Source organism: Candoia aspera, chromosome 4 (genome assembly GCF_035149785.1).
Source record: "Candoia aspera isolate rCanAsp1 chromosome 4, rCanAsp1.hap2, whole genome shotgun sequence".
Taxonomy (NCBI): domain Eukaryota; kingdom Metazoa; phylum Chordata; class Lepidosauria; order Squamata; family Boidae; genus Candoia; species Candoia aspera.
This window is the reverse complement of record NC_086156.1, coordinates 99,348,216-99,364,099: the sequence shown is the minus strand read 5'-3', so window position 1 is coordinate 99,364,099 and position 15,884 is coordinate 99,348,216. Positions and strand designations below refer to the sequence as shown.

Sequence of the window (15,884 nt, the reverse complement as noted above, 5' to 3'; positions counted from 1 at the left end):
CCAAACCAAGATAGACTTTGGACCTTATGAGAAATCTCACTAGTCTTTCTCACACAGAGAAAGGATCAGTTTCCAGATCCTTTTTACTAGGATCTGATTAAACATGAGTCACAACTGTTTGCTCCAACTTATTTCTTTAAAACATTTGTATGGCTGTCCATCTGACAGCGCAATGCTGGGTGGCTCACAAGAACAAGAACATCCTCCTGAGCTGCTCCAGCAATCATTCACCAGCTCCCATTGCACTCTACCCCAGTGCCTGGGAGAAGAGCCAGGTCTTTATGGCCTTCCAGAAGGCTAAAAGGATGGGGGCCTGCCAGATCACCTGGGTCTACAGGGTAGTGTCCACCATGGAAAAGGCACGCTTCCTAGGTCCCATTAGATGGCAATATTTCAGGGAAGGGACCTGGAGCGTGCCTGCTCTATCCAACCTGGTGGGCAGGCTTTTGGGGTTGTGCGGCTGACTTGGGCAGCAACGGAGAAAGGTCAGCTGGAATCCCAATCCATTCAGGCAAGAAGGCTGCAGAGGGCTTGAAGGCCTTGAGAAACGGCGAGCCTGGGAGGGTGTAATTGGCCAAGTAAACAGCCTCCCCACCTGCTAGATAGCTAGCCCAGATGCCAAAAGTCCCAATGGTCATTACTGTGTGGTTGCAATGAGCAAGGAGAGCAAAGTCCTTCCCTGGAGAGGATTCCTTCCCATCCCCGGCAAAGTAGACATCCCCCTTGGAGGCATTAATGTTCTCCTTGCACCACTGCATCCCATTGCTGGTCACCACAAAGATGGGATTGAGGTATTTCTTTCTGAAGTAGTTCATGGCTTTCTTCAAGTAACCTGCGTCAGCCACGACCCCTTTCCAGGTCTTGGGCATTACCCACACATAATCCCCTCTCCGGACATGCACTCCAACATACGTCACATTCTGGCGTTCTCCCCGCAACACTTGGAGGTGACGATTGGCCTCTTTCTTGATGTGGTCATGGAAGGTGAACTCCTTTAGTATTTCTTGGTGGATGTGGTGATAAAAGGTGTAAGAAGAAGGGTAGCCTGACAATCGGACGTATTTGCCCTGGATGTGATGATATTCCTCTGACATCCAATCATGCAGATGAACTTTCCTCCAGTGGATCTTCCTAAACCTCTTAGCAGAGATCACAGGCAAAGTGATCTTGAAGACTGGTGATAAGGTCTGATGCATTTCTGGAAGGATGTAGGCTTGATGTCCATTGAGCTTGGCTAAGGCATAAAGGGTGGCATATTGTCCCATCTGGTTCCCCAGGCGCCCAAGGGCATTCACTGTCCATATACCACCATCTGTAGCCTCAGAGGACAAGCTAGAATTAAGGGCAATGTGCTGGATCAGAAGTTCCATTAATGGGGAATTGAATGTGTTTCTGTTAGATGTGTGATAGAAAGAGATCTTCCCATATAGAATAAAAAATATGAAGAGACAAAGTAACCCCAACATGTAGAAGAAATATAAGATGCAAGATTGGCTGGATGTAGCTCTTTCTAGTTGTTTCATTGCTGCAAGAGAGAGAACCCTAAAGAAAAAATAAATTGGAGTCAACACTCAGGTGGGACTATATACTGACACTCTTGACTATGATAGCTCAAGTCTATGATTGTCTGTTCAAAAGTAGTAACTGTTGATCGTGATGGAATTTACTCCTAACAAATATCCATCCGTTCAACTGTGATGTTTGCCTAAAACAACATATAGAACAGATTTGCACAAAACTATATTACGTTTAAAACAATTTTAAAGCCTTGTTACCTTTTTAGCCTGGCTTATTGAATAAACCTCAGTCACTGGGTTCATACAGATTGCTAAGACATACTGTACATCAGAGATGGGCAACGTTTCCCGGTTCAAGAATTGTAATTGGCTCATCCAAGCAGCAGCCCAGCTGTTGATGGGGTCCACAGGAAGGGATGGGGCCAATACCTTCTGGCCCCTTTGAGGCATTTTTGGGGTATTTAAGGGCAGGAAGGGGAAAGAGAAGTTTCTGGAAGGCAAACTACACCCTTTCCCATATTTACAAATCCTCCAATCCTCTTCCTTTCAATAGTCCCAAAGCTGTTGCCAAATTTGACAGTAAGATGGTCAACTTTCATCAGCATGATTTGAAGCTTGGGCTGGGTTGGAAGGTTGAGTTTCTTTGTTTTTTGTTTTTTTTACGGTGGAAAGGATTGGGTTGCCTTTCACTTCCATTTTCAGCCTTACCTTCTCAAAGGAGAAAACCTCATTTTGTCAACCGTTGGCCACTTCCCAGTGAATCTGGAGTATGTATTCCTGCAGTGTGAGGGGCTCACGTGGCTCATCATCCATGTGTTGCTCACCCCTGACAGAAACCATGGTTGATAACCTATCCTGGCTAAATTTTCACAACTCCTTCACCCAAAACACGATGGCTTAGCACAAGCTGTGAACCCAGCACTCACCTACTGTACAGTGAGAGAACTAAAAGCTCATGGTGCTGTCCCTAAGCAAGTCTGCAACTGGCTTGTGCTCGGCTGGGAATTGCCTGAGACCGTTTTTAGTGAGTGGTGTAAAATGAGGTAAGTAACATCTTGCTACCAGTCTCCTCCTGATTTTTGAATTTTTAAATTTATTTATCACATTAATAAATAAATTGGCTTATTCATAAGCAGTCATGGATACCAGAGACCTTCACGGCTCTCCTACAGGGTCTCCTTTGCAGAAGCAGAAAAGTATAAGGAATCTGAAAGGTCATCTAGCCCAGCTCCCAGCCAAAGCAGGAAATGGGGTCACCCTTTACAATGACAGGGGTTGAATATAGGCAGAGGAATTATATTAAATAAAAATTACTCCATGTTTACTATTGTTACAACAGATTTCTGAGTTGCAGTTATTTTTAGTTTTGGTACTAGCATTATGATCTTCTTGCTGTTATTATTTGATTATTAAAACATACAGAAACACACACACACACACATCCTTTACTAGTTTTTTTCCTGCTGCAGTTTTGTCTAATCTTTCTATAAGAGCATCCAAGTTAGTGGCCACCTGTTTCTCTAACAGTACCCACTTCATGTGAATTAACTGTTTCAATTATTTTCTTATCAATTAAAAGTTGTGGTAAAGAGAATGAGCCTAACAGATTAAACACCTTTGTCCTTAGTCTAACTTTTTTCCTGAATTGCTCCTGCTTCCCACTCACAACTTGGGGAACTCATCCTGAATCAAGAGATGGGAGAGGAAGATGCCACTTTTTTTAATGGATAGCCTAAGGCTACCAGATCCAGCCAAAATCTACTAGATCCAGCCAAAGTCTGGAAGCCCACTAGATGGTGGCAAGATGATTTTTAAAAAAGTCTCATTCATTGCTGCCATCTAGTGGTCCAATCAGATTTATGCAGCCCAATTCTGGTAGCCCTAATGTGGTCCCCAGCTGCCAAAGTCTGGCTCACCCCTTCAGGTTTTTTTTTAACCATATGGCATAGCAGTTCGGTGTTCATGCTGCTTTTCCTTGCTGGGAAATCCTTGTGAGGTCCAGCAGCCAGATGTGTAGCACAGCAAAGCAAACTGACTTAACATCACGTACAAACCCAGCCACAGAGGTTTGTCAGAGCATCACAGTTGAAAGCAAGTTGCCAAAAAGAAAGGGTTGGCATGGATGCAGTGCCAGGGCATCTGGAAGATGGTGGATTTCCAAGGGCAGGACTATATGACTTAGAACAGCCAAAAGCTTCCTTCACCTTGCAGGTTCTTCAGATTTTCGCACATGTGAAATTCCCTGCGTGTGGCAAGACAATGGCACAGTGGAAGTACCATTATATTTTCTGGTAGGGGGATCTTTAAGAAGGTTTTTGCAGCAGATGGGGATGGGCAATTGCAGAATAGATTGTGTATAGAATCATAGGGTTGGAAGAGACCTTGGATTTTTTCTAGTCCAACCCCCTGCCCAGCACAGGAATCTTCCTACTGTCCCCGATGAATGACTGTCCAATCTTTTCTTGAAAACTTCCATGGGATGGAACCTTCCATGACTTCAGGAGGCAAGTTCTTCCTTTGCTTAATGGCCCTCACAATCAGGAAATTCCTCATTTCAAGTTTGGATCTCTCACTGTAAAGCTTCCACTCATTGGTTCCTGCTTACCCTCTAGTGTTCTGGAAAACAAATGCACAGCTTCTTCCTGGTGACATCCGTTCTAGCACTGGATGAATGCTATCTTGTCTCCCCTTCCCCTTCTCTTCCGTAGCTTCACATACATGTTCTTTCATAGGATTTAGCCTCCAAGCCTTTCCCCATCTTTGCCATACTTCTCTGCATTCTTTCCAGTTCTTCAGCGTTCTTCCTGCATCATGGTGACCAGAACTGGACACAGTATTCCAGGTGTGGTCTGATCAAGGCAGCATAGAGCGGTAATATCACCTCCCATGATCCTGACACTATACCTTTATTGATGCAGCGCAAAGCTGCATTGGCTCTTGTGGCAGCAGCTGAAGTGGAATGTGAATCTGGAGGGGAGGGTGATGTCATGAGCACTGATGGTGAGCAGGAGGGGGCCCCTATCCAGGGGGGGGAAATGCATGCGTAGTGGCAAGGAACTGAGCAGTCATTCAAAGAGACACAGAACAGACCTGACTTGACTTTTGGGGTTTATCTGTATGGGTTTTCTCACACTTCTTCAGTTTGTTAGGATTGATGTCCTAACAGGCAGGAACCACACTGAGACAAGGAATAGGTCCCTAGTGTTTTATTACTGCTACGTTAGACAGAAAATCCTAACAAACTGAAGAAGCGTGAGAAAACCCAGACATATAAACCCCAAAAGTCAAGGTGGGTCTGTTCTGTGTCTCTTTGAATGGCTGCTCAACTCCTCGCTACTACGCATGCGTTTTCCCCCCTGGATAGGGGCCCCTTCCCGCTCACCATCAGTGCTCATGACAGCAGTAGCCCATTGCTGGCTCAGGCTTAATCTCTGATTAAGAGATTAAACCAAGACATTCAGACCCTTCTTGCAAGTACTACTGCTAAGCCAGGTATCATCTATCTTATAGGTGCAATGTAGACTAGCCTCCTCACGGTGCACCCCGGGCAATGTGACTTGTCACAGCTAAATAGTCTACACATTTGGCTGCTGGACCTCACAAGGATTTCCCAGCAAGAAAAAGCAGCATGAACAACAAACTGCTATGCCATACAATTAAAAAAAAACCTACCTTATACATGTGCCTCTGGTTTCTCCTCCCTAAGTGCAGAACCTTACATAGAGTTGTTTATTTTTCATTACTAACAAAAGTTGTGGCATCAATGGGAAGTGACTCTAAGAATATGTATTACCCAAAGAACAGCATATATATCTCAGTATCCCAGTTGGTAAATCAGCAGTGCCACTTATCTTAATGTTCTGCTTGAAATCATCTGGCTGGTGCTATAGAAAAGGATTACTGGACCACACAGTCCTTCAGACAGACATTTTTTTTTTGCTCTTATTTTGGAAGAGAGCAAAAAAAGAAACATTGCAATCTTTCACCCCAGGAGCAAGCCTTGCTTATTTGCTGGAGTGTGCCATGGGCAATGTGCCTCCTTGGCCTTCTTGTCCAGACTCTCCTGGCCTTTCTCTGCTGCCATTAGGTTGCCTTTATCTGTCAGCAAAAGGACTTCAAGCAAAACCTTGGCTTTCTCCTCCTCTACCGTGCCACTGCTGCCTGTTTGCCAGTGGCCTGGTGGCACTATCATAGCTTGTCTGCCCAATTGCTGGACTGGGGGAGCTGCATCTTGTAGGTTCCACCCAAGCAGTATTACCCGGAAAGAGGAGTTCAGTTCTGAAGGAGAGAAGAAGGTCATCAAGGCTTGGGAAGTAACTGGGTGTTTTGAATGTGTCAGTCCTTCTTTTCAGAATCTAACTATGCATCCCTAGCTTTCCATGGGTCCTGACCCAGAGAATCTGAATCATCACATTCTGTGTATCCCTCTCCCCTTTTTAAAATCTCAAGACATCTGCTGTATTTACTCTAATGTCTACCCTCCCTCCACCGTGTGCACACGTACTAACACACACACATGCCCCTCATATCCATATTCCTCACCTCCTTCTCCAGTTCTCTCCTGTCATTTTCTCTCCTATTCCAGGTCAGCGGCTCCAACTTTCTCAAGATACGTTTTTCACGAGCTTCTTGGGGCTGAGTGAATCCTCAAATCCTCTATGGTATTCTTGGTTGCATCTGATGAAATGAGCTGCAGCTCACAAAAGCTTATGCCTTTTAATAAAAGGTATTGGCCATAAAAGGTGCCACCAGTCTGCTTCTTACATTTTGGCTACCATAGACCAACACTGCTCTTTTCCTACAAGGTCCATTCTTTCAGTGTCCCATTTCTCCAGTCTAATTTTGCCTCTGCACTTTCCCCACAGCTCATTCCCAGTCCTGATTAAAAAAAAAAAAAAGAACCAACACAACTCTTTTTTACAAGCTCATAGTGAAAGATTAACTTGGGAGTATTAAACTGTAGTCATTCAAAATGGTACAAGCTATTTGAGCAGAACCCATAAGTATTCAAATTACTTTTTTTATTTTCTTCTTCCTGTGGATCTTGCTGTAACTTGATCCAGAACAAGTAAGGGTATCTTCTGCTTTACTGACCTCTGAGTCTAGCAACTTTTTCCCCCCTTCCACGCTGTTCAAATAGAAAACCAATCGGTCAATTACAGTGTGACAGCAAAAATCCCCTATAAATAAATAAATATTTGCCTAAGCCAAAAAATAAATATTCCCTCAGGCCCGACAAGTTCCAGAGACCTTCTCCAGTCCTTTTATTTAACTTGAAAAAAATCAGATGCAAATACAAAAATTCTACCTGCTTAGTCATCAGTAGCTATTCGCTGGCCTGAAATATTCCAGAGAAAGTACACAGACACAAATAAAGTGTGATGGTTGCCCTTATTCCAATAAACACACAGACTCACTAGCCAGGGCTAAGGATTTCTGGTTTATTAGGAATAGAATGCAGACACTAAAAAAGACGGGAATGAGCACATGGCGTGCGAGGTAGCCGGTAAATACCCGCGGTGCGGACCTGATCCTTCTCCACCCCCCATTGTCCCAAAGCCCTGATCCGGAGTCTCGGGCGATCAGGGGGATTAGCGCTGATTACCTCTGTCCTCTTCCTGTGTCCGGCGCAGGTGTGTCCCCCGGGCTAATGCAGAGATGTCAGGGAGATAGGATGATGGCTTCTCGGATCAGGGCAAAGGTATAGCTCCTTTGTCCTTTATTTGTATTTGTCTTTCAGTGCTTAAAGGATTAGCACTGATTCTTTCCTCCTTCCTTCCCTTATCCGGAAAGGCATGTTCCCCATTGTGATGTATGTATACATTGCAACGGGGACATGACATAAAGGCAATGCTAATTATGTATTGTACTGTACTAACTAAAGTCATGATCTTCTGTTCTGTCTAAGGCTTATACATATGCCCTAAGAGCAGGGCAGACTTTTGCAGGCATTGAATGAAGACATTTCTATGGATAAGGCCAAATCGTCAGAAGAGGGTGGTGAGGGCCCTCAGCCTCCAAAGCAGTGTTTCTGAACCTTGGCAGCTTGAAGATTTGTGGACTTCAACTGTGTGGACTTCAACATGCTGGCTGGGGAATTCTGGGAGTTGAAGCCCACATGTCTTCAAGTTGCCACGGTTGAGAAACACTGCTCCAAAGAGCCAAACTCCTTCCTCTCCCAAGGGAGTTCTTATATCTCCTAGGGTAGGGGGGTAGCTAATCTACCATCTTTTAGGGATTTTCCAAACTGGGTTTCTTCCTTCATCAGCATGAATATGAAACTCCTCTGAGGTAAACTCCTAAGCTTGCATGCCTGAAAACTACTTTCAGCAGATACTGCCTACCACTGGAAAAGCAAGGTGTTAGCCCAAGAGGTCCCAATTCCTGTTTCTATAGAGTTAAGCCACAAGCAAAAATGCTCATTTCTCAGCAGTCTGCAGAGCAATGGCTAGAATCACATCAAAAAGGTAGATAAGGAGCCTCAGAAGCCTCCAGAGAGGGTGTGACTGCACAATCAAAGTCATCAGTATAATGATGTTGTTGTTGTTGTTAGTTGCCGCCGAGTTGTTTACAACTCATGGTGACCCTGTGTATAACAGAACGAAATGCCGTTTGGTCTTGCACCATATGCCTGGCTGTTCCAATGTTTGCATCCATTGTTGAGGTAATTGTATCAATCCATCACACTGAAGGCCTTCCTCTTTTCTGCTGGCCCTCAACTTTACCAAACATGATGTCCTTTTCAAGTGATCGGTCTTTCCTGATGATGTGCCCAAAGTATGAGAGTCTAAGTCTAGTTATCTTCTCCTCTAGGGAACATTCTGGTTGTATTTCTTCTAAAACATGATGATGATGATGATGATGATGATGATGATGATGATGATGACGACCCAGCTACAGTATATATTTGTGTCATGGGCTGGCCAAGTGATGCCTGTTGGCAGAGTGCTAGAAAGCCTTTGGCCCAGGAGAGATCAGAAAAGTCACACACCAGGCATTTCTATAAAAATAAATTTATTTACAGAAAGCACAAAAACATATTTACAGGCTTTTTGCTGAGAGGAGAGATCTCTCTCAGCTGCATCCTCTTTGCAAGCCTAAAGAGAAGGGAAACTGAAACCAAGCTAACTGCCCTTATTTCAGGCTATTAACAACTATTAACACCAGAAAAGAAGACAATTAAATTCAACCTCCTCACCTGGCCAAAATCATTAGTTACCACAGTAACTTTAATCTGTAGCAGAAAAAACAATATACCAATACTCCCCTTTTTATGCTACAGAATGAGATGCAAACCAATTTTCTTTGTTAACTCTTTGTGTCTTGGTACAGCAAGAGGTTTGGTCAAAAGCAATCATGTCTTTTGATTCACAATATTTCAACATTATTTCTCCTTTGGCTATCATATCTTTGATATACTGATATCTAATATCGATATGTATTGTCCTATTTCTGCAGGCTTCTGATTTTGCCATAGCAATGCAAGCTTGATTATCCTCATAAACAGTTATAGGCTGGTTCACTTCCATGCCTATGTCTTTTAACAAATGTTTAAACCATATAATCTCATTACAGGTTTGTGTTAGAGAATAAAACTCTGCTTCTGCAGTGGAAAGAGCAACAAGTGTTGCTAGAATGCCAGCCTAAGCTTGACCCAGCAAATTGAATTAAAATCCCAGAAGTGGATTTCCTGTCACTGACATCTGGTCCCCAGTCAGAATCAGCAAAATCCTGCAATTTCTCTGTTCCAGAGGCATTTAGCTTCAGGCAATAATTCTGTCAATTGTGGCAAGTTCTTAGCGGTATGGGGATACCAAGTCAACTTGTCTGCCTCCTGAAGAATCTGTATAACGGCCAAGTAGCAACAGTAAGAACAGACCACGGAACAACGGACTGGTTTAAGATTGGGAAAGGAGTACGGCATGGCTGTATACTCTCACCCTACCTATTCAACTTGTACGCAGAACACATCATGCGACATGCTGGGCTTGAGGAATCCAAGGCTGGAGTTGGCCACATAATGAGAAGACAGGACACCCTGGAGAAGATGCTGCTAGGGAGAGTGGAGGGCAAAAGGAAGAGGGGCCGACCAAGGGCAAGATGGATGGATGATATTCAAGAGGTGATGGACTTGTCCCTGGGGGAGCTGGGGGTGTTGACGACTGACAGGAAGCTCTGGCGTGGGCTGGTCCATGAAGTCACGAAGAGTCGGAAGCAACTGAATGAATAAACAACAACAAATAATTCTTTGTTCCTTGCAAATACCTCATTAACCTCTTCAATGCTGCTTTTCCAGTAGATGTAGGCTTCTCTACCTGTCTACTTAAAATGGCCACAGAATTTGAGATATCTGGGTGAGAGTGATTTGCAATGTATAGTAAACTTCCAATTGCAGATCTATATTTCTCTGCCTCAGTTAATTGAGTTTCTCCTATATCTTTCTGAAAATCTGTTATCGTAGGAGTAGAGACTGGTTTACAGTCTTGCATATTAAAATCCTCTAGGAGCTTTTGCATTTTACTACGTTGGCTTAACAGAAAGCTACCATCCTTCTCCCTGTGTATTTTCAAGCCTAGGTAATTTGTTACTGTTCCAAGGCTTTTTAATGTGAAATGGCTTTTCATGCAGGCTTCAAAATCAAGCCTTTGTTTTTGTGTTCATGTGAACAGCAGCAAATCATTAACATAAATGCACAGATACATACAGCCTTGTTTGTCTTTCTTCATATATACACATGGATCTGCTTTTCCTTTTTCAAAACCAAAATTCTGCAGTTTTTCATCTAATTTTTGGTTCCAGGATCTAGCAGCTTGTTTTAACCCATAGACTGATTTCTGCAGTTCACAGACCAGATTCTCCCCTTTTTCATAGCCAGGGGGTTGCTGCATGTATAATTTGTGGTCTAAATCACCATAGAGAAATGCAGTTTGAATGTTACAGTGATGAACTGACATTCCTTTGAGTGCAGCAATTTTTAACAGTAATCTAATTGATTCACCTTTAGTAACTGGTGCAAAAGTCTTGTCAAAGTCTAAATCTTTCCTTTGAGTGAACCCTTTTGCAACTAACCTTGCTTTATATTTTTGGATTTTGCCATCAGCATCCCTTTTCAGTTTGAAAACCCACCTACAACCTAGACAGCGTTCATTGGGAGGTAGATTTACCAGTTTCCATGTTTTATTTTTTTTTCAAGGATGCTAACTCCTGTTGCATGGCAGAATGCCAATTTTGTGCAATCTCAGGTGGTAAAGCATTCACTTTGAAGGGCTGCAAATCACGGCTTAGGACCGGAGTCCTTTAAACCTGGTATGGGTCCCAATAAACACACCAAGTGAGAAATAGGATAACCCTTTTATTTGAGCACTCAAGCAACAAGGGGGTCTCTCCTCTGAAAAGGAGAGCCCTTTGTGTTAGTAGACAGCATCTTTTATACCATTTTCCATAAGATACAGTCACAAGCATAAAATGATTATTGGGCAATTTCTGTCACAGGGTACATAGGCATGCATACATTTGTGTTCTCTATGTTAACTATACACTACATCTACACCCATCACCATTTAGGGATTCTGCCCTCCTTCAGGTGTACAATTCCACCTTGGCCCCTCCTTTGGGAGTGGAATGATCTAATAATAGGAGAATTTAACAGTACAATTACCTGTCCGGTTACTTTCGGACAAGATATCCCCCATATGCGCATGCTTGCATTCTTGTATTATCTTCTACTGGTTTCTGCTGGTTCTGGTCTGTATTTCCTTCCCTTATCTTCCATTTGTGCCATCTCCCAGCTTATACCTATCGTGTACTTGTCAGCCTCCCTCATATTCCAACTTATTCTTAGGCATCCTTATCCCCCAGAAGAGCCTTGGAGCTCTTGAGACAAGGAAGCTATTATTTTCCTTGACAATTACAGCTTACACAGTTAGCTGAACACATACATTCCTTATAAGAAGGATGCTGGTAAAATTCTGTCTCCACAACTTGTTCTAAAGACTCAGGTTCTGTGAATATGTGAAAAGCCTTTACTGTTTCAGCCTGAAAACGTGATGGAGGAATGCCTTCATTACTTCTCTGAGATCTGCGAGGTAATACAGGGCTTAAATTTTGACTCTTATCACTTTCCTGAGAAGCATCTGTCTCATCAGACAGATCTTCGGTTTGCTTTTCTGATTTAATGTCCTCATCAGGCAAAAGATCACCATCAGCAAGTTCTTGCTGTTCTCTTGTGGTGGTCAGATCAACTGGAGAGCTAGAATTTAATCTCCCCCAGTTTTGTTCAGCAAAAGAAGTGCTTTTGCTAATTATCAATTTCTCTCCCGTTATGAACCTGTAGCTCCTCTGGCTTTGTTCATAGCCAACAAAGATGGCTTTCTTTGTTGTGGGGCCTCCTTTCCTTCTCTGTTGTTTTGGAATATGAACCTAAGCGGTGCTACCAAACACTCTCAGATGGTTCACCTTTGGTTTCACACCATAAAACAAATGGAATGGAGTGTCCTGAATCACAGTTATACAATCTGTTTTGTACATAACAGGCAGTAGATATTGCCTCTCCCCAATACTTAAAGGATAAATGTGAATCTTTATGCATGCATTCCATCGCATTTTGCAAGGTTCTGCCCTTTCTTTCAGCAACACCATTTTGCTGAGGGGTGTAAGGGTTAGAAAGAATTTGTTCTATCCCCTTTTCCACTAGGAACCTTCTGAATTTGTGAGAAAGGTACTCTCCTCCTCTATCACACTGGAGTGCAGATACAGGCCTAGGGAATTTTCCATTTGCCCATGTCACAAAACCTTTAAATTTCTCAAATGCCTCATCTTTATGTTTTAAGATGTAGATAAATGTGTATCTTGAGAAATCATCAATGATGGTCATCGCATACCTTGCTTGTCCAAGACTTGGAGCAAAAGGACCAATAATGTCAGAGTGTACAATTTCCAAAGGTCTAGTTGTAACTCTGTCACTGTACTTACTCACAGGAGCTTTATGTGTTTCGCATCTTTGCAAACTACACAATCTAAGTATTTATCACAGGGTTTTATCTTTAGGTCAGCACACAGCTGTGGCATTTGTGCTATATACTTGAAATTAGCATGACCAAATCTCCTGTGCATCAGGTGTACACATTGGTCATGATATGGTGTGTTGCCAACTACAGCCTTGCAGCTTAGCTTCCTTGCATTTTGCACAACGTACAAGGAGTCTTTTAATATACAAATAGCACACAATTTCCCATTTTTACGTATCTCACAACCATTTTTCTTAAATGTTATGATATACCCTGTTGTAGTAAGGTAATGCTCAAGATCCTGCATGGTAGACTTCAGCAATTCATGGAGCGAGAATTGCCAGATGCACAAGCAGGGTTTAGAAAAGGCAGAGGAACTAGGGACCAAATTGCCAATATCCGCTGGATAATGGAAAAAGCCAGGGAGTTTCAGAAAAAAGATCTATTTCTGTTTTATTGACTATTCTAAAGCCTTTGACTGTGTGGACCATAACAAATTGTGGCAAGTTCTTAGTGGTATGGGTATACCAAGTCATCTTGTCTGCCTCCTGAAGAATCTGTGTAACGACCAAGTAGCAACAGTAAGAACAGACCACGGAACAACGGACTGGTTTAATATTGGGAAAGGAGTACAGCAGGGCTGTATACTCTCACCCTACCTATTCAACTTGTACGCAGAACACATCATGCGACATGCTGGGCTTGAGGAATCCAAGGCTGGAGTTAAAATTGCTGGAAGAAACATTAACAATCTCAGATATGCAGATGATACCACTTTGATAGCTGAAAGTGAGGAGGAACTGAGGAGCCTTATGATGAAGGTGAAAGAAGAAAGTGCAAAAGCTGGCTTGCAGCTAAACCTCAAAAAAACCAAGATTATGGCAACCAGCTTGATTGATAACTGGCAAATAGAGGGAGAAAATGTAGAAGCAGTGAAAGACTTTGTATTTCTAGGTGCGAAGATTACTGCAGATGCTGACTGCAGTCAGGAAATCAGAAGACGCTTAATCCTTGGGAGAAGAGCAATGACAAATCTTGATAAAATAGTTAAGAGCAGAGACATCACACTGACAACAAAGGTCTGCATAGTTAAAGCAATGGTGTTCCCCGTAGTAACATATGGCTGTGAGAGCTGGACCATAAGGAAGGCTGAGCGAAGGAAGATCGATGCTTTTGAACTGTGGTGTTGGAGGACAATTCTGAGAGTGCCTTGGACTGCAAGAAGATCAAACCAGTCCATCCTCCAGGAAATAAATCCAGACTGCTCACTTGAGGGAATGATATTAAAGGCAAAACTGAAATACTTTGGCCACATAATGAGAAGACAGGACACCCTGGAGAAGATGCTGATGCTGGGGAGAGTGGAAGGCAAAAGGATGAGGGGCCGACCAAGGGCAAGATGGTTGGATGATATTCTAGAGGTGACGGACTCGTCCCTGGGGGAGCTGGGGGTGTTGACCGACAGGACGCTCTGGCGTGGGCTGGTCCATGAAGTCACGAAGAGTCGGAAGTGACTAAACGAATAAACAACAACAAAGCCAATTGTGCCACAGATGAAAGGTTTGATTGTAAATTTGATACATACAACACACCTTTTACAGTTTCTCCCAAGCGGGATAAATACAAGTCACCTTGTCCCATAATTTTGGTCACAGACCCATCAGCCAAAGATACACTTTGTCTTTCAGTTTTAGACAGTGACACAAAAGAGCTTTTACAATTACATAAATGACAATTGGCCCCAGAATCTAACACCCATACATCAGAATTACCCTTCTCAGCAACCTGTGCAATTTGAGTTGTCTGAAGAGCCTTCTTCTGTGTTGCCCTTGTGTTCTTCTTCTCTGTCTTTCTACTCTTGGGTTTCAAGGCACAGTCTTTCTGCAAATGTCCAGCTGAACCACAAGTGAAGCATCGCTGGCTGGCTAGTGCTGTGGCCTCAGCTTCCTTTCCCTTCTTTTCTGGTACTGCAGCTTTCCAGAAGAGATGTGGGGGGATCTTTCCTCTCTCTTCTCCCATTCAGCGAGTAAGCGCTGTGGAACATACGATGGGGTGAGGTCTGCTTCAGGCATAGCCTCCAGGGTACAAATCAGCGTGTCCCACGTTTCATTCAGTGAGGACAGGAAGGTATAGGATTTTGTGAGAGGTGTAAATTCCATTCCTCTCTCCTGCAACTCAACAAACAGCTGCTGAATATGATGCAGGTGCTCAGGAAGGCTATCTCCTTCTGCAAGGTAGGCTTCTTCCTTCTTTTGCAAGTCACCTCAGCTGGCTTCTTTGTCCTGTAGACCGGCAGTTGCTGGAAAATCTCCAGGTGGCTCCAAAGAAAATCTTCACAGGTCTTTGCTACCTGCCTTTAAATTGTGCATGAGGTGTGGTGCTGATCTCTCTATTCTCTCTGGGTTTTACTGGGCTTACTGGGCTGTTTACCGGGCCACTTACTGGGCCCATAACCTGTTGGCAGAGTGCTAGAAAGCATTTGGCCCAGGAGAGATCAGAAAAGTCACACACCAGGCATTTCTATAAAAATAAATTTATTTACAGAAAGCACAAAAACATATTTACAGGCTTTTTGCTGAGAGGAGAGATCTCTCTCAGCTGCATCCTCTTTGCAAGCCTAAAGAGAAGGGAAACTGAAACCAAGCTAACTGCCCTTGTTTCAGGCTATTAACAACTATTAACACCAGAAAAGAAGACAATTAAATTCAACCTCCTCACCCGGCCAAAATCATTAGTTAGCACAGTAACCTTAATCTGTAGCAGAAAAAAACTATATACCAATAATGCCACCCAGCTTCCTTCCCAATGCCTGGAGGCTTTGGGGGTTTGGATAGGGGAGAACAGGCTTTGGCTGAATCTTGCCCAGACTGAGTGGCTGTGGGTTTTAAGACCCCCCCCCCCAGTTTGGAGATGTTTCCTCTTTAACTCTGCATGGGGCCGCACCTCCCCAGCTGGAGCTGGAGCGCAATTTGGGGGTCCTCCTGGACTCACAACTCCTGCTCCAAGAGGAGGTGGCAGCCATGGCCAGGAGGACTTTTGTTCAAGTTTGCCTTGGGCACCAACTGCACCCATTCCTCAACCAGCAGGTCTCGCTCCCAGTGACCCATGCTTTGTCTACCTCCTGTGTGGACTACTGCAATGAGCTGCCCTTACAGAGCATTCAGGAGCTGCAGCTAGTCCAAAGTGCAGCGGCCCAGCCACTTCTTGGCATTCCTTGTTATGCCCATGTAACACCACAGCTCTGCAAGCTGCAGAGGCTCCCAGTAGGCTTCCGGGCGTGATTCAGGGTACTGGTTATCACCTATAAAGCCCTATATGGCATAGGGCCAGGCTACTGATGGAGCTACCCATCTCCCATCAC

At 43.7% G+C, this 15,884-nt stretch overlaps 1 protein-coding gene across 1 annotated transcript; it reads right to left on the bottom strand.

Moving 5' to 3' along the window:
• Nucleotides 1-334: 334 nt before the first annotated feature.
• Nucleotides 335-1,437, bottom strand: FUT2 (fucosyltransferase 2 (H blood group)). Its single transcript, XM_063303040.1, has one exon. The coding sequence runs from the start codon at nucleotides 1,368-1,370 to the stop codon at nucleotides 423-425; it is 948 nt and encodes a 315-aa protein (XP_063159110.1). The 5' UTR covers nucleotides 1,371-1,437; the 3' UTR covers nucleotides 335-422.
• Between the last annotated feature and the right edge of the window lie 14,447 nt (nucleotides 1,438-15,884).